At 28.4% G+C, this 23,831-nt stretch overlaps 1 protein-coding gene across 1 annotated transcript; it reads right to left on the bottom strand.

Annotated features, from left to right (window-relative positions):
• Window positions 1-8,891: 8,891 nt before the first annotated feature.
• On the bottom strand, window positions 8,892-13,481 carry LOC108913831 (metallophosphoesterase 1). Its single transcript, XM_018719469.1, has 6 exons — window positions 13,383-13,481; window positions 12,939-13,291; window positions 12,642-12,808; window positions 12,337-12,425; window positions 12,001-12,267; window positions 8,892-9,422 (listed from the first exon to the last, which is right to left on the bottom strand). Exons 1-6 carry the CDS (start codon window positions 13,479-13,481, stop codon window positions 9,267-9,269), a joined length of 1,131 nt encoding a protein of 376 aa, XP_018574985.1. The 3' UTR covers window positions 8,892-9,266.
• Window positions 13,482-23,831: the final 10,350 nt, after the last annotated feature.

Genomic DNA, 23,831 nt, shown 5'->3' with positions numbered 1-23,831 from the left:
GAAAAATTGCTATGCAGATTATAATAGCAAAACTTTCTTATTGATTGATTTTCCCCAGTGTACTTAGATTTAAAAAGCTAAGAAGTAGATAAGCTTAATTTATGAAATTATCAGTATTTCTGAATTTTATTACCTACAACTTATTACGAGTGTAAAACATTTGACTACCTACCTCTTTTGTTGAGCTTTAAAATGTTTATGTGCGTATCAGTATTTCATATTGCTATCTAAAATTTAAGTATTATTAACCTTGTGTATGTACAATATATTGAATTTATTGTTGTTATAACAACGAAATAAAAGTGCATCATTGACAAAAGTTTATTTATTTCCTTTCATACCCGATATTATTGGCTATTTTTTACTCTCCTCTCATAATAAACAAGTCTCAAAGGTTGCCTACCAAATTTAATTACGGGATTTTTATTCCATACCGTCGTTTGTGAGAATGGTTAAATGAAATCTATTTCATTCTGAACAATATCGGTAGAAATATATAGAAGTCAAAACTACTGAATCTAACTTTGTGGGTAGTTTTTTCCAAGATTTATCATGAAATTTAAAGATTTTATGCAAGTCTTTAAAAATTCTATTAAAGAAAACATAATATGGAATTGTCTGTACTACGTATATTGAAATATGAATTTAAATACTTCACTATATACCTACTGATATACATAGAGGTAGGTACTTATCTCACTGTACAATATCAAAAAGTTAAAAGTTATTCTTATTTAACACGTCAAAATTTGATAAGCAAACATGAAAATGCGCTTTATCAATAATTGTATATATTTAAATTGATTTTCGATGACTTATGCAATACCTATATATTTTTAGACTTTGAGCCATAAAAAATTGGTGCTATCAAATTTCATACGTGACGTCAATTAGGACCGTAAAGGTTAAGTTGAACTAAAGACTAGCTAAAATATGCGATTTTGGTAATTATGTTATTATAAAATAATAATTCAGATAACTTGTTTATAAGACTATTGATAAATCTGTATTTCTGTAATCCTAAGAGGCTAATAAACTCAAAGAGAGCCCAAAGAATAACGATCTTTGGGAAGTAAATATATTATGAAACTTATCATGTATGAAAAACTATCCATGCGCAAACTAGAGAGCTTAATAAAAGGGCATTTAGTTAAAAAAAGAAAGGTTTTATCGAGGCTTCCCTGATACCATGAAAAACTAAATTTGTCTTAAATAATAATCATTTAAATTGTTTTACTGCTATTTTAATTTATTAAACAAAACTGTTTTACAGCCATAGAAGGCAAGTCAGTATTCAATAGATTTGTAGACAGCTGGATAAGAATGTTGATAATTTCAAATTTTTAAACGACAAACAGTTTACTGTTACTACATATATTTAAATTATATTTAGAATTTTATGAAAATTAATAAGTTAAAAAATTATTCTTTGAAAAATCGATGTTTTGACTTGTGCTTTGATTACACAAAAAAAGAAATGATCCGCTGTACATGGATCTGACTGAAGTCAATTTCAAATATACCATCGACACCTTGTATCTTCGCCACAGGAGCAACTAAATTTTAAGAGGTCTCAGATTTTGGACAATGTTTACATAAATACATATGCCCCATTTCAAATTATTTCACATACTAGTTTTTAAATTATTTAAAAAAATTACAAATATTTTTTTAAGTGTAACACCCTGTATCTTTTTAACGAAGCGTCCTGGACAAAAACATTATATGAAAGACTCCCCACACCAAACAATACGAGGTTTCATTTTTGGTCACCGTTTGTGAATCACCCTGTATATGTGTATTTATAAAAGAACAAAACTCTATAAATAAAAGATTTAAATCTACAGTGTGTTTCACTTAAAGTCGGAACACCTCCGTATTTAGGATGGCATTGACGTAATCTTTTCTACAGCCTACTATCAGTAAGAAAAGATCCTCAAAAATGAAAAAAACATATTAGGCATTTTTTTAAGAAAGAAATGTATAGCAATTTCGATTTGATCACACCTCAAAACTCTAAATACCAAGTTTCATTATTATAGCTTTTACAGGGTGTTCACAAAATAGCTGCAAACTTCGAAAAAATTGCAGTTTCCTGTATTAATAGTGGAAAATATTTTCAAGGTATTTTTCTATACAGTGTCTACTAAATTTTTATTTTCGGATTCAAGGAGTTTTCAAGGTGTTCAAGGGTTGTAAAAGCTGATCGACGTTAATTTACTCGAAATTTTTCATATTCTTTACTCAAAATATAGTTATTAACTTGAAGATGAAGGTGCACTCCGCGTTGACGACAGATAAAAAAATTAAACATCTATCTGACCATCTCTCTGATTCTCTTTAAAAATTTAAACTCGAGCGCATACGAGCGATTATTAAGTATCGCATTAAGATAGAATAAGATTGTAAAACTTTATAATTCCAAAGATAAAATATATGACTGAAAAATTGACAATTTAAACGTGATGATATGGAATATTTAAGTAAAATTGATCATCATAATTTTTACACTTACAACATACATTGAAATTATATTATACTGAAGGAATTTAATTATATTTATTAAACAAAAATAACAATACAATATCTGAAATAAAAATTTTATTACAATAATCGTTACAAAATTATATTAAATTGGTTTTGAGAACTATAAAAATTAAACAAAATTAAAATATTTAAGTAATTTCTAAAATAATAATCGTTTTTTTAATTGTTTATCTAACTCTTAAATTTTTTGGTCATATTGTACAACATTTTTCTGATTTTCACTTATTATCATTTCTAATTCTTTTTTTCTCACTATTTTAAATCTGCTGCTTCTTCAACCAATTTTCATTTTCTTTTTTTCTTCACTTTCATTTTCTCTTTTGTCTTGTAAAGCTTGTTTTCGATTTGCAGAAGAGGATTTAAAAGCAGCAATCATTGGTTTAGTTATTTTAATATTTTTTACATCACCGTTATTATTAACGATAATAAAATCATATACAGATCTTTGAGATATAAGACTTTGTTCTTGTAGATTCTCAACTAGGAATTCTTTGTTGAAAGAAAAACTGCGTTCTACAGCAGCATTTCCATGAAAAAATACTAATATTCGTTTTACAAATTCGACAAAATTCGCAGATATTTTTTGCTCAGCACACAGTTTCATAAAAAATTCATCTAGCTGATGTTTTTTTTCTTCAACTTTAATAATTCTTTTTTTACAGCGTCATTTTCTATAAATTTAAGGTAATCCTTTACAATTTCTTCAGCAATAAGTTCACCAAAGTGGTTATGCTCGACTAAAACTTCTAAAGCCAGTTGAATTCGAATTTTAGCAATTTTCGGCTTCAACATAACATAAGGAGAAAGAGAACTTGCTCCTCTTACGAATTTATAAGCTAAAGCACATTTCTCTTTTAATTTTTTACAAATACACAATATTATGTTATGGCAATCCATTTTAAATCTCATTATGTCAATTTGTAGTTAAATAAAATGATTGCGAAAAAATTTTTCAAGGATCGTTAGTTCGATTCAAGGTGATTTCAAGTATTTCAAGTAGATTAAATCCATTCAAGGAGTTTTTAAGGTTTTCAAGGGATTCAAGGAGCAGTAGACACTGTCTATAATTTTATTAACCAAAGGTATATCCATGCAGTTTCATTGATTTCACTCATACAGGGTGCTCACAATAAGACAGCCAAATTATATATTTATTTTATTATACCATAAATGAGTTTCTCAACGAAATAATATTTAAATATTACTGTTTTCGACTAGCCCATCATCATTTGGTATGCACTGTTTAATTCGTCTCATCTTATTTCTAATATGTCTCCGCAACTGATGTGGTGTTATTTGTCGACATGCTTGTCTAATTCTATTACATAAATCTTAATTAAAAAAATTAATGTGTTTTGTGGGATTTTATGTGATCGAATAATCGGGCCCTTCTTTTTTAACGTTAATCTATACGCAGAGATTTTTTTGAATTTTTTAAATAATGATTTTTGGGATTCAGTACATGCGCTTCCTCTTCATGTAAGACATAATCTCTACCTTCAACTAGATGGAGCACCTATTCATCATGAAGTAATAGAACGTTGGGTGAATGAGAATTTCCCGAGAAAGTGGATAGGTCGCAACAATCCGTTAGTTGAGTGGCCGTCAAGAGCTCCAGACTTGACGTCTCTTGATTTCTTTTTATGGGCAACTGTTAGAAATAAATTGTATAAAACAAGGCCCCAGAACAGAGAAGAAGAAGATAGAATTAGACAAGCACGTTGACAAATAACACCGCATCAGTTCAGGAGAGTTATTAGAAACAAGAGGAGACAAATTGGCAGTGCATGATGGTGGACTAATAGAAAACAGTAATATTTAAATTTTATTTTGTTGTGAAATTCATTTCTGGTATAATAAAAAAATACAATGAAACTGCATGGATATACATTCGGACAATAAAATTATGAAAAAAAACATTGTGTGAAATTTTTCGAAGTTTATTTTGTGAACACCCTGTAAAAGCTATAAAAATGAGGGTTTTGAGGTGTGATAAAATCGAAAATGTTATCCATTTCTTAAAAAAATGTCTAATGTTTTTTAATTTTTGGGGGACCTTTCTTAATGACAGTAGGCTGTAGAAAAGATCACATCAAAAAATATAATATCAAAAAGTAAACCTTTTTGAGTACTACCATATAAAAAAATAATTTCAGAAATCGGCCAATACCATCCTAAATACGGAGGTGTACCTACCAACTTTAAGTGAAACACACTGTATATATAGAAAAATTAATTTCAGAATTCTTCCAGCTTTTCCAAATTCTGTCACTTTACGTATGCTTATGCTTATTTTTACATAATGTAAAATTTTTTGATAAAAAAAAATTATATTCGAAAATAAATTATAACTATAATTTCATTAAATGTTCATGGTCATTGACACTAACAGTCATATACATATTCAGAAATTGGTTATTTTAAATGCCATTCACATATACCAGTCATAAATACATTCAATTTTTTTTTTATTACTACATATGCATTATTTTTACTTTTATGGTTAATCCAGTTAATACTAGTAACAGAGAGATACAAATTGACCTTTTGATAAAATGCCATTATTGTTTTTTTTTTGATAAGTTCTAAGACATAAAGCATGATTAGGACTAATTTAAAAAAGTAAAAACAATAACAAACACCAATTTTGTAACATGTTGCATTCAGATGGCAACTGCTCTAAAGTTACAAGAAACTTCATAGAAATAAAGATTCAGGTTGATTGATGTTGAAGCAAACCCCAGATTTTCTTGTAAAATTATATTGAAAGGTTTTTAACATCAAAATTGAGAAAATTTATTTATACTTTGTTTTATTATAAAAAAAGAAAAATTATATTTACACTTACAATAAGAACTCATCATGGTGTGGCATAAACTTTTGGAATGGAATTTTCAATTAAAAAAACTGTCTGTTCTGCATAATGGCAGATTTATTTATTAAATAATTACACCAATTACATATATAAAATCAGAAAAATGGGTATATATATATAATTTCATATAGATGGTAGATACAAGTATTTGGCACACATATTTTTATTAACAGGTACACGTTTTTGGTATAATAAATATATTTTTATTAAATTGCTATAATTAAAATGACAATAAAATATTTATATCAAAATGTAATTACAGAGGATTGTGTGGAATTAAGAAATTTTAAAGTCATTTAATATATTTCTGGTATTTCCAAAAAAAATTTTAATAATTTAGACCTATTCCAAAGAAATTAATGTTAGAGGTTAGATAAATGCATGGTATCACAATATAAAACGCATATATTGATCAAATCAAACTGTGACTTAAAGATATCCATTATTCGAACTTTACTTGCAACATATAAAAATAAATTACAAAAGTGACACATTCCTTTCATTAGTTTCCAATAATTTAGGCGCTACAGGTTATTTTATGTCCTTGACTCGATTCCGTTAAAGCTAGTAACAAATCAGTAATTTGGCAATTGCTGCACATCTATTTGTCGTCTGCTGATTATTAGTTTGTTCTATCATTTTGTTTTTGTTCAAACTGTTATTTTAGTACCACAAAATATTTTAGAACTGTTTCGATCTATCTCTATAACTATGTTTTATCTTTGGCTTCCGTCAAAAATTTTAAAACATCTTGTTTAGTAACAATTTTAGGCTTTGTAAGTCTCTACCCAACTGATTTAGGTTTCAAAGATGGTAAGTATATGAATATGTATTTATTAATATCAAATATATTTTTTTCATTGACAAGACATTGAATAACTTGTCCACAGGGAAGTAATGTTTTTTCTCATGTGTAACTTTCCCAGTACTTTTACTTGTACACCATTCCTCGTAATAAGTAAATGCATTCTCATGTGGAATTGGTGATTTTTTTGGTAGAAGAGAATCCATCACATTTTTAGCCCCTTCATCAATATCGTAAGGTAAACCACTTCTTTTATTAAATTACAAAGAATATTCACTAACTTAACAATAAGTAAATACAGAGATGCTACTTTCATATTTAGAAATATTTTTTCAGAATATATAAACAATTCAATCATCAACAAAACAATAAATTGGCTTACTGTTTTCAAATTATATAAAATTATACAAAAATGTATTATTGCAAAATGTAGATATTCAAATTTAAAGTATGGGTATTAATTGATGCCAGCAAATAAAGTTGTGTGTTTGACATGGATCATAATAATCGTTATGGTGTGTGGCGGTTGTTCACAGCCAATAATATAATAATAATTCTTTAAAATAACTAACTATTACGATCCAAATATATTCTTATAAAGTGACAATTTGAAAACAAAAATAGTAATAGAACAGACCAATAATCAGCCGATGCCGTGGAAATGGAATCACATTATACAGAGTGATTCAAAAATGGTGACCAAAAATGGATTCTTTGGTGAATTTCAAGTAGTTTCTTTCCTATAAAGTTTTTATCTAGGACGCTTTGTTAAAAAGATACAGGGTGTTGAAACGTCAAAAAATATTTTTATTTTTTTAAAAATAATTTAAAAACTAGTAAGTGTAGTAATTTGAAATTGGGCATATGTATTTATGTAAACATTGTCCAAAATTTCTTTTTTCTAAAATTTACATACTCCAGTGGCGGAGATCCACGGTATCAGTGGCATATTTTTCTAAATAAAATAGTATGCCACTGCTTTACGATAACAACCACGATATTTTCGGATTTTTCTTTCAATTTTCTACAAAATACTACTCTTATGTTTTTCGAAAAAAGCCTGATTTTCGAGTAATACTTAAAAAAGGAACTGAGAACACATTTCGATATTAAATAATAATGCTTTTTAAAATTACATAGTGGGCTGCGATAGCAACTTTGACATTCTGAACAGTTAGAAGAATGAATAAATAATATTTCTTCAGATTTAAGCAACAATAAATTTCGAACAAATTACATTTTCATTATTAAAAAGATGTCAGCCCTGTGTTCGTGGAAATGAAGGTATTTGTGAGCATTTACTCAAATAAAATCATTAAAATTTATTAACTTTATTAATTTCTTTATTCGAATAAATAACCCAATGATTAGTGCTTGTCATGTCATTTAAATGAGTGTTTTCAGTAGGATTTTTAAGTTTTACTTGAAATTCAGGCTTCTTTTCGAAAAATATAAGGGAGTAGTAATTTATAGAAAATTGGGAATGCGAAAGTATCATGGCCGTAAAGCAGTGGCGTACTATTTCATTTAGAAAAATATGCCATCGATACCCTGTATCTTCGCCACTGGAGCATGTAAATTTTAGGAAAAGCCTTCAGATTTCGGACAATGTTTACATAAATATATGTGCCCAATTTCAAATTATTTCACTTGCTAGTTTATAAATTATTTAAAAAAATTTTTTTTTAAGTTTAACACCCTGTATCTTTTTAAGGAAGCGTCCTAGATAAAAACTTTATGGGAAAGACTCCCCTTAAAATTCAACAAGGAATACGAGGTCACCATTTATGAAACACCCTGTATATTGGAAACATCTGGAAACTAGGAACAAAAAATTTAGGGGGTAATTCTACTTATAAAAATAAAAGTCCAAATTACTGTGACATTTTTGCAAAGATTCAATATTAACACAATTATACAGGGTGTTTATTAAGTACTGGTATAAACTTTAAAGGGTGATTCTTTGACTAATTTTAAGATAAAAAAGTTTATATAAACATGGGTCTGCAACGGCTTGGTTCTAGAGATACAGAGCGTAAAAAAATGTTTGTTTGGTATTTTGATTATATTTTTGTTCAATAACATGGCAATTTAACGAAATTCGGGAAACTGTGATGAGAAGCTCAAATATTTACTTAGTTTTTTGTGGTCGCACTGTATGTCATTTTTAACTAAACATACTTATTTTCCATTCAATTTTACGTATAAAAGGTACTCTTAGTATTTATCCCTGACAGCAGACGTCTTGTAAAAAAAATGGGTTTAAAGTTAAACCTGCGTTGGTATTTTGTAAGTTGAATCATTAAGAATTTTTGAAAAAAAAGTGAAAACATGTGTCTTTTATTGATTGTATTGTGATGTGACAAACTTAGATCATTTACAAGACTAAGACTAAACTACTTCTATAAATAAATTAATAACATTTACAATAATTGCTGAAACATTATTTTTTTTTTGGATGCTTTGTATCTCAAGAACCAAGCCCATGTCCATACGAACTTTTTATCTTAAAATTAGTCAAAGATTCACCCTTTAAAGTATTTAATAAACACTTATTTAGGACTTATTTTTATAATCTTTCAAAAAATTACACTGATTAATATAAAATCCAATAAAAAAAACTGGAAATATGTTCCAGGATGATAATGATAATAATAATTCTTGAAAAAAAAAAAAAAACATTTAATGTTTTGTAGCAAACTTAAAGATCAATTTTATAGTTAACAGAGATTATACGTTCAATAAAGATGATTTTCTTGTAGGTCTTGTTTGTAACCAATTTGAAAGAAATTGCTTGATTGTAATCAAGTTACAATTTTAATTAAAAAAAAAACAAATTTGGGGTATAATATTGGTTGGGTAGGTGTCTTAAAAAGTGTCAAAGGACTATACCACTATAGTCATCAGTACATTGTCTCTAAAATTTTTTGCTCACAGTTTCCAGACATTTTGTATGTTATATTAAATACCATAATCGTAAGTAAAACAAAATTTATTAAAGTTGAATATCAATGAATATCACCAGTTATAGAAATAATGTCATCGATACTTGTACTTACGCCTACTCCTACAAAATATACTATACAGTATCCATACACTAAGAAAAATAATTCCAAAAATATACAAATTTATTACTGTTGACTCCTGTGGCATTTCACACTTGGAATATGCATAGTTGTTTGGTGTAAATACGGCCTAAAAGTAAAGACACAGCAATAGAAAAATAAAAAAATATGTACATATAATTAACAAGCACACAACAATTAATAATAAAACTGAAAATAAATAGGATGTAATTAAAATAATTTCAAAATAGATAAAAATGTCTTTGGTCTCAAATTACTCATAGTAAAAAATTAAGATGAGCATAGCTTTTAGTTTTTTGGAAAATTTTCAAAAATCACCCCTATTTAGGCGTTGAAAAAACGCCCAAAATGGAGAATTGAATATTACCAATAAATATAAAAACTATTAGCACGTGAATTTTTCTATCGAATGATTCTTGATACAAAGAAAGATTTATTCTCATGACTGAAATAAGCACGCTGAATTAGAAAATCCACCCTTAAGCACGCTCAGGGGGTGGAATCCTCAAAAATAGAGAATATCAGAAATAATTGTAAAAATTAAAAAATATATATTAAGATAATTCACATGCTAATAGTTTTTATATCAATTGGTAATATTCAAATTCTTAATTTTTGGGATTTTTTCAACCCCTAAGTGAGGGTGATTTTTAAAATTTTCAAAATACTAAAAGCTATGCCCATTTCAGTTTTTTATGACAAGTAATTTGAGACCAAAAACATATTTTTATGTATTTTTTTTAATTCTTTGCGTATTGTGAAAAAACGGGCGAAAATCACAGGTTTTTTGCGGTCACTCTTTGAAACCAGGTTATTACAGTTTTATTTAAAAGTAGCCAATCGACTGACTGTATAAAAATACCTACATCCATAGTATAGGTCACATTTTGTAAAATGTTAGTGAAACAGATAATGATATAAGAAAAAATGGATAGGTCAGAAAGTTACAGCATAAAGTAGACTAGAACATTATGGTTTAAAAAAAATATCACCTTGTAGATTATTTCAAATGGTAATTCATATAATAGATATATCTGTTCAAAAATATGTGAACTTATGTTTCGCTTAAATTTAGGCTGAGAATCACCTGTAGAAATATGTTGGCGGAATATTGCAATATCCTGTCCCGCATATTTACTATTACAAGCACGTAACTCCTATTTAAAGATTTCTGCACATAAACATGTTTATTAGAAAATCTGAACAAGTAACTGAAATATTTTAAACACAGTTATTGAAGTTTATTTTTAATATTTTTATAGATTTACTATTACGCTATTATTTCATTAAATATGTAGGTATATTTAGATAATACCCCTATTTACATAAAAAAACAGCTCTTACTAAAAAATTTTAATTCTACACCAGACGAGGTCAATAATAATAATCATTGGCATAGCACATTTAATTTTTGTTACGATTATTATCCTTCAGAAAGTGAAAATTTCCTGTACTTATGATTTTTTTGGTCTTTTCATAATTACATTGTATTTAAAATTGTATTTCTAACAAAAACTTCCTATTTTTTACCGACATGGATTATAGTATTGGAATTATTTTTTATTTATTTCATTATGTCATAGATCTATTTGCAATTAAAAAAAAATAATAACTAAGAAAAATTATTTTTCAAATGCAGCAGATGTGTTTCTTTAAATAGTTGTTTATGATCTCCAGTTGCTACTTTTTTCTTTGTCTAGATAGGATCAGGATATAATAAAAAGTCATAATAAAATGACAAGATGTTAATAAAGTGCAATAGTGATTTTTTTGTTATACTTCTTGACATAATAAGAGAAAAAAGTAACAACTGGAGGTTTAGCTAGTATTTAAAAAAGCATGTATTCAGGAGTTCATGAAGACTAGGATTAAGTAGATAAATTGGATTTTGTGTACTTATCCTATTTCCAAAATATTATTTATTAATTTGATGGCGTTTCTCAGTATCTCCGCTACTGGTTGAAGATTTGTATTTTGTCCAAAATTAGTTGTCATTAGACGAAAGTCTGTCAATTTTAGAGTTTTTAGAGATAGTTAAATAAACATATTTTTTTTCCAAATTTCAACACCCTGTATCTTGAATAGGAAGAATTTCTGGTAACATGTTTTAGGAACTTTTTTATTGATTTTATAACATGCAGCATGCTCTTGATATATACAGAGACTTCATGTATGTTTATAAGCCACTGACCGCCCAGCTTAGGCAACCCAACATTGCACGATTGGTACTGGTAACGAAAATTCCATAGATCTTAGCATCACCAATATTAATGACTTGTTTACAGTAACTAATGACAAACCGTTACGTATATGCTCGAGATAACGCAATCACTGATTGGTCGAATAGTATCTCGTGAAAAATTACACTAATCACAGCCAATGAAATAGAACATCATGTTTTAATGTAACCTTGATAATAATTTTTATTTTACCAAAATTTAATGGCCAACGTGGAGGAAATAAAATTACTGTTCCAAACAAAATTATTGGTCACATGGCTTGTAATCATTTATGAAGGCTCTGTAGGAATTGAACAAATGAAAGAAGTATGTTTAATACTGAAATCATTAAATAATGTTGTAAACCTTCAAATATATTCCCTGTTCTTGTTTCTAACAAATAAAAAAAAATTGATATAGAACAACTTGAACTCAGCCATGATAAATTATATTTCTGCATTTACTTACCAACAAATAATTAGGATTATCTTTATTCCTCCAACTAAAACTAGGAATGGTTACTTCTATCCCTTCCCCGACTGATAGGGGTCTTGTGCAGCCATGATGTGTGTGACCAGACAAAGCTACCCTTGGCTTGATTTGATTAAGAAGCTGTAAAGTGGCTTCCTGACTTAAACACTCCCATCGTTCCCTAAATCGTTCTTGTTTAACCGGGAAAGGGGCAGCATCGAAATCGTTGCATTCCATGTCTGATTGTCGATATAGAGGGTAGTGCTACAATATTAATTCAGTGGTAATATTAGAAATTACCTAATTACAAATTGTATGGGAAATATAACTTACTTGCATTAATACTGGTTTGCTATATATGCCTAGCTTCATCTTTGGACTACATTTGTCGGCGTATGTGCCTTTAGTACACTGTAGAATTTCTGAAATCAAACAAAATAGTATAATTATTTTTGTTTACTGCTTCTCGTTCTAATCAAACGTGACTATTGAAAGAATTACAGTAGAAATTTTGTTATTGGGGAATGCAAATTATATTATTTACTTAAAATACATGTTCAATTGACTGTGCCCAATAATGGGATGTCTATAATTAAAACATAACAAAACAAAAACAAAAAATTAAATACAAAACTTACTTTCTATTTTTGTTAACTGCTGTTCGGCAGGTCTGCACAAAAAACACCCATCCCCTTCTAAAGCCATGCTATTTACCAAGACAAAATGATTTCCTCTTAAGGTTATAAGTTGAACCGCAGGTGCATTGAAAGCAACTACAAACCTTTGATTCAAATATGGACTTACACTAAAAACAAAAAACCAGAACTTAAATCGATACCTATGTTGCAATATATCTAATTATAACCTATAAAAGTTTACTTTTAATTACCGTTTTCTTCCTAAATTCCCTTCTAAATAAACTAGTTACAACTTACCCATAGTGAAACCCAATATCATGATTTCCAACAGCTACATACAGTTTTGTGTCATCTGGAACATGAAATAAACTGTAAAACCGTTTCACATAATATTCAAATTCTGCATTGCTGCAAAATAATCCCTCATCAGTTAAATCTCCAAGAACAAAAACTAAATCAGGTTTGTGTAATATAATAGCTGTTTGAAAGGCTCGATGCATTTGCCACTCTCTTCGTAATTTATCAAACCAATGTCCGTGTCTCGATCCGAGCAAGTGTGTATCAGCGATAACCATAACTTTAACGGGTTCTTCATTTGTCTGAGCAATTGTGGGGTCTTCATTTTCTGGATTCAGTTCTGGCCATTCACACTGTATAATTTATAGAAATGAAATTAGTCTATATATAAATAAACGAAAATAGAACATATTTTAATTTAGTTATAAATAAGATGATACTTACATTTCTCTGAATAATGAAAAAAACTAAATATTCACAGTAAAAAAATAAAAATAAAATACCACAAGCAGTCTTTATAATAAATTTGAGGTTGGGTCTCATTGTTTTACAATCGGGGTTCTATACACAACACCAGATGGCGGTGTATGTCTCTCATCTAATTTTATAGTCACAGTGCTTTAAAATGTGAAATGTAAATAACATACCTACATATTATAAAAATAAAGTATTCAAATTAAACGATATAGTAAGTAGTTATTTATCTTCCTACTTTCCTTTAATCTTTAATTATTATATGTTAAAAAATATGTACTCCGTGTTTATGAAAATCTTTTTACTCTATGGTAAATGAATAATGTTTGAATATAAAATTTCAGCATCCAGCATCCTGAATAATATAAGGTAGGTACCTACTTATTCTCGAAATCAAAATTTTTCCAGATAGAAACAGTAAAAAAAAAATTTTTAATACTTTTCAATTCTCGTACTGCTATTAAATTAAATATGTAAATTAGGAACAATATAACTTTTTACCATTTGGATTTCAAATATTCACTCATATGTTTCCAATCGAGACCGCGAAGCCACAAAAAGTCCATGCAAAGCCGATCGTAGCTACGAGCCGAGGACGATGTTCCGAAAGGACCTAGAGCCCCAGTGCGGCGATACAGAGATCACGGCGCGGAAATTGGAATTTTCACCATGCTTTCCAAAGCTTCCACCGTCGCTGCCAAAAACTGCTCCGAGCAGCCCAAAATCACTCCGTCGCTTTGTAGTTTGTAGCAGTTGACATTGCCAGAGACCAATGCTGTTAGCGCAGCCCGATTTAAAGGAGGAAGAGCTGTTCCAGGTTCGGATTTCGGAGACCCAAAGTTCTCTGAATTAAAGAGAAGCAGATCAACATTAGTAATCACTAAAAGCTAATACAAAGGGATACCTAGCTAGTTCCAGAGACCCAGAAATGGAAAGGGAGGCGAATCCGAGAGGTGGGAATGGTATTGCACTAAACCGGACCAAAGTAGCAGAGCCACCTGCGGAGCTGCCAGCTTGGTACGGACGTCAACCCGATCCATCGCCAGTTCAGTAACCAGCGTTCGGAACCAGGCCAGAGTATGTGCTCGCTCCAACTTTCTTGCAGTATATTATGCCAGTGTTATATGTCTGCATTCATTTATTGCATTAATGTCCGAATTGGCCAATAAGTCAAATATTTAATAAAATATTTGTTGAGTTATGAGCTCAAAGCTCCTATAGATCCTAAAGTTACCCACCTAAGTGCGTTCTACGGTGAAGATCCTCAAAGGGTACCCAGCTCTTCCTTAAGCTTATAGGTGCTCTATGGAACTTAGCCACCATATAAAGACAGTGATAAAGACACAAGATTCACAGACTCGCAGTGCTTACAATAAATTCAGTGTTATAAACTATAGGTCTCAATGGAGGAAGAACGACAGTCTCCGTGTCAGCTTTGACGAGTGTATATAGTCAAAGGTGTCAGCCACTCTCAACGTCCCTTGTGGTTAGCATCAAGGAAGAGACGCCCGAGCTATCTGGAAATCCCCTTATCGGTGCGCGGATGATTCCCAGCACCACAGGCAAAAATGGAGCCGGATTAATTCCTTCCATCCGCTATTCTAAACGATAATCATGAGAGGCCTCTTCCGGTGCCCAACAGAGTTACACGACAAAGCGTAGCCCAGCAAGGGGTAGAAGGTAGAAACCCTACGGCCAATCATATTCCACGACAAATTGATATTACTCTCTAGATACCTAGGATTTAATTTCATTAATTATATTGATTTTTTCTTTAGAATTGGACTGACTTGATTGTGAAATGTCTATAGAAAGATAAAGATTCTAATGATATTATTGTATCATAAAATTAATTAAACCAATATACAGTTGCGTTTGATTTTTTCTTAAGCTGATATATCACTAACCACCAGTTTTAATACAGACATTTCACTGCCATATCATTTCTTACGCTGATGATACAGCCATAATTTTTGTTGATGACTCCTGGCCCTCAGTGTTGCACAGGGCGGAGCATTCTATGAAATATCTCCGGTATTGGTTGAACGAGAACCTTCTTAGTCTTAACGTAAAGAAATTAAAATTTTTAACTTTTACTATTACTGAGGCGGATCAGCCGGAATTTTCTCTTATAAAAAATCCATAAAAATAATTGCAATGATGTAAACAGTTGTTAATGTGAATGTTTAGAAAAAGTAAATAAAATTAAATATTTAGGAGTGGTAGTTGTTCAGCATCTACGTTGGGATTTTCATGTGCAATATCTTACAAAAAGACTTAGAAGTTTAATACATGCATTCTACCAAATTAGAGATGTTCTTAATACTAAATTATTACATGTAGTTTATGATGCTCTGGCCCAGTCATTACTGGGGTATTGTATTTTGATATGGGGTGGTCTGTATGACAAGTTACTAAATTTGCAAGTCGTTCAAAATACGTTACTAAAAATTATTTTCAAAAAAGATTTTAGATATTCTACAGAACTACTGTATAAGGAATTAAATATATTCAATATAAGAAAATTGTTTGCATATCATTCCATATTATAGGCTCATAAGTCTCATATTGCTCCTATCAGTCACAATTATTGCACTAGATTGCGTACTGAACAGTCTGTTCAAGTACAATTTTATGGTAAATCTCATACCCAACATTTTGTATTTTTTTTATGGACCCAAATTGTTTAATAAATTGCAAGTTGATGTAAAAAATATTAGTAGTATAGAGGGTAGCCTATTGAAAACGTACCGCAAGGCATTACAGGGTAGTAATGAACTTTTCGGCAAAATCCAAAAACAGGTAAACTTTGCTTCTGAGGGGGACAACTTGTGGCGCAAAAAGCATAGCAAAATCTTCAACCCCCTAAGTGGGGGTGCCATCCCCCAAATTTTTTNACTTACTTACTTACTTACTTACTTACTTACTTACTTACTTACTTACTTACTTACTTACTTACTTACTTACTTACTTACTTACTTACTTACTTACTTACTTACTTACTTACTTACTTACTTACTTACTTACTTACTTACTTACTTACTTACTTACTTACTTACTTACTTACTTACTTACTTACTTACTTACTTACTTACTTACTTACTTACTTACTTACTTACTTACTTACTTACTTACTTACTTACTTACTTACTTACTTACTTACTTACTTACTTACTTACTTACTTACTTACTTACTTACTTACTTACTTACTTACTTACTTACTTACTTACTTACTTACTTACTTACTTACTTACTTACTTACTTACTTACTTACTTACTTACTTACTTACTTACTTACTTACTTACTTACTTACTTACTTACTTACTTACTTACTTACTTACTTACTTACTTACTTACTTACTTACTTACTTACTTACTTACTTACTTACTTACTTACTTACTTACTTACTTACTTACTTACTTACTTACTTACTTACTTACTTACTTACTTACTTACTTACTTACTTACTTACTTACTTACTTACTTACTTACTTACTTACTTACTTACTTACTTACTTACTTACTTACTTACTTACTTACTTACTTACTTACTTACTTACTTACTTACTTACTTACTTACTTACTTACTTACTTACTTACTTACTTACTTACTTACTTACTTACTTACTTACTTACTTACTTACTTACTTACTTACTTACTTACTTACTTACTTACTTACTTACTTACTTACTTACTTACTTACTTACTTACTTACTTACTTACTTACTTACTTACTTACTTACTTACTTACTTACTTACTTACTTACTTACTTACTTACTTACTTACTTACTTACTTACTTACTTACTTACTTACTTACTTACTTACTTACTTACTTACTTACTTACTTACTTACTTACTTACTTACTTACTTACTTACTTACTTACTTACTTACTTACTTACTTACTTACTTACTTACTTACTTACTTACTTACTTACTTACTTACTTACTTACTTACTTACTTACTTACTTACTTACTTACTTACTTACTTACTTACTTACTTACTTACTTACTTACTTACTTACTTACTTACTTACTTACTTACTTACTTACTTACTTACTTACTTACTTACTTACTTACTTACTTACTTACTTACTTACTTACTTACTTACTTACTTACTTACTTACTTACTTACTTACTTACTTACTTACTTACTTACTTACTTACTTACTTACTTACTTACTTACTTACTTACTTACTTACTTACTTACTTACTTACTTACTTACTTACTTACTTACTTACTTACTTACTTACTTACTTACTTACTTACTTACTTACTTACTTACTTACTTACTTACTTACTTACTTACTTACTTACTTACTTACTTACTTACTTACTTACTTACTTACTTACTTACTTACTTACTTACTTACTTACTTACTTACTTACTTACTTACTTACTTACTTACTTACTTACTTACTTACTTACTTACTTACTTACTTACTTACTTACTTACTTACTTACTTACTTACTTACTTACTTACTTACTTACTTACTTACTTACTTACTTACTTACTTACTTACTTACTTACTTACTTACTTACTTACTTACTTACTTACTTACTTACTTACTTACTTACTTACTTACTTACTTACTTACTTACTTACTTACTTACTTACTTACTTACTTACTTACTTACTTACTTACTTACTTACTTACTTACTTACTTACTTACTTACTTACTTACTTACTTACTTACTTACTTACTTACTTACTTACTTACTTACTTACTTACTTACTTACTTACTTACTTACTTACTTACTTACTTACTTACTTACTTACTTACTTACTTACTTACTTACTTACTTACTTACTTACTTACTTACTTACTTACTTACTTACTTACTTACTTACTTACTTACTTACTTACTTACTTACTTACTTACTTACTTACTTACTTACTTACTTACTTACTTACTTACTTACTTACTTACTTACTTACTTACTTACTTACTTACTTACTTACTTACTTACTTACTTACTTACTTACTTACTTACTTACTTACTTACTTACTTACTTACTTACTTACTTACTTACTTACTTACTTACTTACTTACTTACTTACTTACTTACTATTTAATACCTGTAAATTGTATTTCACATTATTGTGATATAGGCAAGAGAAAATTAAACTAAGGTAATTTTATTTCATCGTTTATTTAAATTGCGTATGAACAGTGTAAAATAATGATTTTTTTGTGATTGTGGCATTCATTTAACTGCGTTTATTAATCAAACAATCATAGATCATAAAAAATGTCACAATTAATTGTTTACCCAATAACAACTTCACGAAAAATTGTACTTTTGAACAGAATTTGCTGAATATATTTACATTTCATTTTCATTTGCAATATATTGCATGCTTTTAGTGCATTTTATTTAAGGTATGGATTAATATTAACTTTTTTTTTATTAATATATAAGAAATGTTTATTGGTTAATAGGAAAATGTTATGTAAATATTGTGAAACATTAGTATTAAATTTCTATACAAGGTGATGATCCGCATATCCATATTTTTTGTTGAATATGTCATTAAAACCGTAAGCAACATTATGTGGTGAAATTAATGCCAGTATTATTGTGGCTTTTTATAAATATTCTTTTAAAAAATATGGATAACTTTTACAAGACTTAATTATATTATTTTAAAATTTAAATTAAAAAAATGTAAAATTGGCACACTACAATGGACCTGGTCATCGGTAGCAGCAAGTAATCACAGGAAAGTGACAATTTATTTATATTTATTATACACACACATAATTGAACTGTTAATAACAACTAAATTTTTAGCTTGATTTAAAATAGTAATTAATAAGTTAAACCTTAAATCAGGAAACCATTAGATAAATGCTGCAGTAAGAAGGTAAGTAGGTAATACTCTGGACATAATACTAGGGTTTTTTGAACCCATGTCATAATATCAGTGTTCCTTGAATTACTTTTGGTGGAAGGTTTAATGGTACAGGGTGATGGAATTTAAAAGATATATGGAAGTTTCAACATTCAATGTAAAAAATCGAAAATCCTATCTCGGAAATCAGTAGTTTTAAACTTGCAGTTCATTAATACTTTTTGACCCAAAATGATCACTTCTCAAAAGTTATGACATGTACACCTACGTTAATCTTCATTCCTTACTCTTCTGTAGCTTCTAGTTCTAACTAGGTAGTTTAAACTATCTTTTTTTAATCGGATATTCTAAAATATTTAACCGCTAAATGCAACTAACCCTTCTGCATTTTCTTGTGTGTAAAAAGCTTTCATTTAGATTTTGACATTTAGGCAGTAAATTTATAATGAAAAATATTCAACAAAATATTAAAAAGTTCTTGGGTTTTTCTCACACGTTCTATTATCATTTGGACAATAAAATAAATAAAGATTTTGCACAGACATTGAGTTGCCTAACAATAATGTCTTCCTTACTATTTCAACCAAATTTATTCAACTCAAATTTAAGCTGGTATAAAAAAGCACCCAGTATCAAACAGGTGTTCCATTAAAAAAATTGGAGTTGTGTGTGTTTTTAAACTGTATGATATTCATTTGTTTATTTCAATGATTCCAAAATGTAATACAGGGAACAGACAAAATCTTTTGTAATTACAACTTCAATTTCTGAATAAAAAAACTCGGTAACTACATTACCTTCTCAACTACATACATCTTCTTAGTCGACAGCTGACGTGTGACATATGAACATTATACAAGGTGTTTCCTAACTTTGTTTAGCTGTAGGGGATTGAGTTTGACTAAATAGTTTAAAATTGTTTTAATGAACTATGCATCTAAAAGTCACTAATATCAGAGTTTTTGAAATACATATTAAAATACTTATATTTGTTTAAATATATCAAATGGAACTGTAAAATTTTTGAAAGATAAAATAAACAAAGAAAGATCCAACAATTCATATGATTTAAGGGGGGAATATTGAACGAAGATGGATAGCAGGGTATAACAAAAAAAATGCTGGGAATGTCTTTTGACTAGAACAAGATGAAGGTATTAAAAAACACCCTTCATAATAAGATATCTTTTTCTAACAGGGAATTCAAAGACCTGTTTAGTAAAGTTAACAGTGGAAAACAGTCCATGAGAATCTTAAAAGAAATAGAATATTAGAATTTAGGGATCGCCTTGTATAAATGTTAATATGAACCGTTAAATATTTAATTTGAATCGGTTAAATTTCATCGATTCATATAATTACATATTTCATAAAAAAAGACTTGAAAAAACAATTAAGCATTGTTTAAATTGTATAAACTATAAATATATTGTCAAATTAACACACATGTATCTTTGTGAGAACTAAATGTCTATGTATATGTAAATCATGGCCTCCTGTATAAATAACGATCGGTATTAGTTCGAATCGTTGCCATTGTTGCCATAGTTACTTTTTTGCTTTAAATGAGTCGTAATCATGCAGAAGGCGATGTTTACATAGTTCCCTGATTTGTTATAATTAGTAAATTGCACATTATTAACAATACTATTCAACAGAACTAGCAAATAAATAATGCTTATATCAAAAAGTACAACATTTTTAAATGCATGTCATCCAACGTAACAAACTAATTGTGAATATTTTATAACACTGGTGTTCGTTATTTTTTTTTAGGTATGTGTTTAGTGTTTATACGAAAGATTTTGGAGGCATTTAAAAACGTTTTAAGGTAAATAACGGTTAAAGAAATAAATGCAACATAAACTTTATAGCACCTAGTATTAATCTATTTACACATAACCTTTATTTTATTTCAAATATGCAACAAGTTATTTGCATGAAAACTACATACATATTTCATTACGATCAACATAAAAGATATATTTTTCTGTACGACAATTCTCTCAAATAGGTTTATGTTTGTGTTTTTTTAATCTTCCTGTTATAATTTGCTACAGTAATATTTTATTGTTTTAGTATTATACTAAAATATATTCCATTCTTATTGCCAAGTATTTTCAATTACTCTAACGAATCTAATGAAATTTTTGCGATTGTAAATCACCCACAAAAATATATGCAACAAATTTGCTTAGTTTCAAAGAATAATTTCGATATTTTTCATAAATATATTTTCGTTTAACTTTGCACATTCTCTTTTTTAAAATCCACTGATAAAGTAAGGAATAAGGAAATAGGCATTAATAAGAGTATGATGTGAAATTAAAAGTTGCATGTTGCGTGTCGGCTTATTAAATTAATATGGGTAAGACATTTTTCAGTAAAAACATTTACATAGAGTAAAAAATAGGTAAGAAATGTTATTTGCTAGATAGGTAGTTGAGAAATCGTGTACGAATTAATTAAAACAATATTCCTTATTTATAGAGGAAGTGTTTTGTTAAAATGATGAATCAGACGTAATTTAGAATTTAATGAACGAATAATTTTAAAATATAATTTTGCTAATAAAAACTAAATTAAACTTGCGTAAGAACATTAATTGCTTTGATTTTAGTAACTTCTATGTTCTTGTAAAAAATACAATATCTGTTAATGAGATATGTATACAGTTTTCGAGAAATCTAACATATTAATTCGCATTTTTTCATTAAATAAGCTCTATTTTCTACCATACACCCGCCTATTAACAAACAATTCATCACGCACTTAATACCTAAAATAACATTATTTACATCAGCTCACAAAATTAACAGTGCTTTGCAAAATGCAGTGAAGGCAGACATTGAAAACGTTTGTTCGTGAACTGGTTTTTATTTATTTTTAATTAGTCCTAGCTAGATGGTTTTCTCAAACAATCAAACGAACAGTATGTTTTTATTTAAAACACTGAATAATTTCAGTTACAAATATGCAGTTCCTTTTGCAATTTGCTATCGTGTGATCAAATAATCACTTGATTTTAGTAATTTGTTTACATTCAATGATATAACTCTAAATGTTATACAATTTTTTTTATTTTGAAAACTATATAAAAATAGAACAGGCCTACTTATGTATGATCATGTATTTTGAAAAAGAAAACATTTTATGCTGTTATAAGATATACCGAAATAAACATAAGGTGTAACTAAAATTCACTTCATTTTAATGTATATTTCTAATAATTATTATGTATTGTATAATTTTACCAAAATTTGTATTTGTTTTCTTAAATCAGTTTTTTTTAATTGACGCGATAGAGAATATTGCTTTGCTAAAGATTTATTTCGCTTTGATATGTTTTTGCTGGTTGAGCTGAATACAAATGTTGTGACTCTAGCCAGTCACAATTTTAGATAGTTGGCTTTAACTTCATATTGAAGTAAACAACTATGTAACTTTAACATATAATAATAAATATTTACTTTTAAGGGAGTTGGATGAAGCGGCATGTTAATATTTGAAAGTTAGAAAAATCAATAGGACTTCAAAAACATTGGTCAAATTGTTAATTATAGCCTCTTTGAGCGAAAATAATAGGACGTTAAAATTACAATTTAAAAAATATTTTCATTAATAATTTTTTTTAAGATTCTCAGTTGAAGTTTTGGTTCCCGAACTTCTTATACTTGTCTACAGTTCACATATCATGTCACATATCTCTCTTTAATTTTTTCATGACTGTAAACTTTGTATAAGCATTAATTTCCGAAATATTATTCTTTATATAAATGGTTTGACTTTTTTTGTTTACATTATGAGTAACGCTCGACATTTTTAAAAATGTTTTTGGTTAGACGTTTTTTTATTTTACATAATTTGATTTTATGAAAAGAATAATTAAGCTTTTTGAAATTAATCTTAAAAAAATATTTTAGGTATACCTAGCAAAAGTACATAATAATAAAAAATGCACATATTTGTAAATCAATGCTTCTACTAGAATAGTACAAACTTTAAGAATTCGGACTATTGAAATACGTATTATTAGATTGATTCTTTTTTGGCTTTTCTTTTCTTTAAAGATATTCAGATCTAAAAGTGGTCCTATAATTCACATTAAATGCAGTTATACTTATATGACCTTTGATACCAAATATGTAGATGCTGAAAAACAACAAAGACATCTGGCAGTTAATAATCATCTGAAATAAAAGTACCTACCTAATCTATCGAAATAGTATTAATGAAAAAGCATATACTTGAATATTGGAATCATTAAATAATATTGTAAACCGAGGAAATATTTCCCATTATTTTTTTATTTAAAATGAATTCAAAGATACAAAATTATCCACGTAATTATTTGTAAATCATACTCAAGAATTACGTTTTTTGTGGTTTATCACACGTTGCAAAACAGTGTATATAATAAATTTGAATAGTAAGAAATATTTGTTGGTATCACATTTATTACAATAACAATTGCAAAATTCTGATATACTTGTTTTTAAACAGAAACATACTGTATGGAAATAATCATAATTAATCTACGTCATC

This window comes from Anoplophora glabripennis, unplaced genomic scaffold, assembly GCF_000390285.2.
Source record: "Anoplophora glabripennis isolate ALB-LARVAE unplaced genomic scaffold, Agla_2.0 scaffold819, whole genome shotgun sequence".
In the NCBI taxonomy this organism is placed as follows: domain Eukaryota; kingdom Metazoa; phylum Arthropoda; class Insecta; order Coleoptera; family Cerambycidae; genus Anoplophora; species Anoplophora glabripennis.
This window is presented reverse-complemented; position numbering and strand designations above follow the sequence as displayed.

What these genes read in the sequence shown, in the direction of transcription:
- LOC108913831 (XM_018719469.1), bottom strand. Translation starts at nt 13,481, where the DNA reads ATGAGACCCAACCTCAAATTTATTATAAAGACTGCTTGTGGTATTTTA. An exon ending in GATATTGGGTTTCACTATGG is followed by an intron (nt 12,809 to 12,938) that starts GTAAGTTGTAAC and finishes TTTTGTTTTTAG; the next exon opens with TGTAAGTCCATATTTGAATC. An exon ending in ATAATCCTAATTATTTGTTG is followed by an intron (nt 9,423 to 12,000) that starts GTAAGTAAATGC and finishes CTTTACTTTTAG; the next exon opens with GCCGTATTTACACCAAACAA.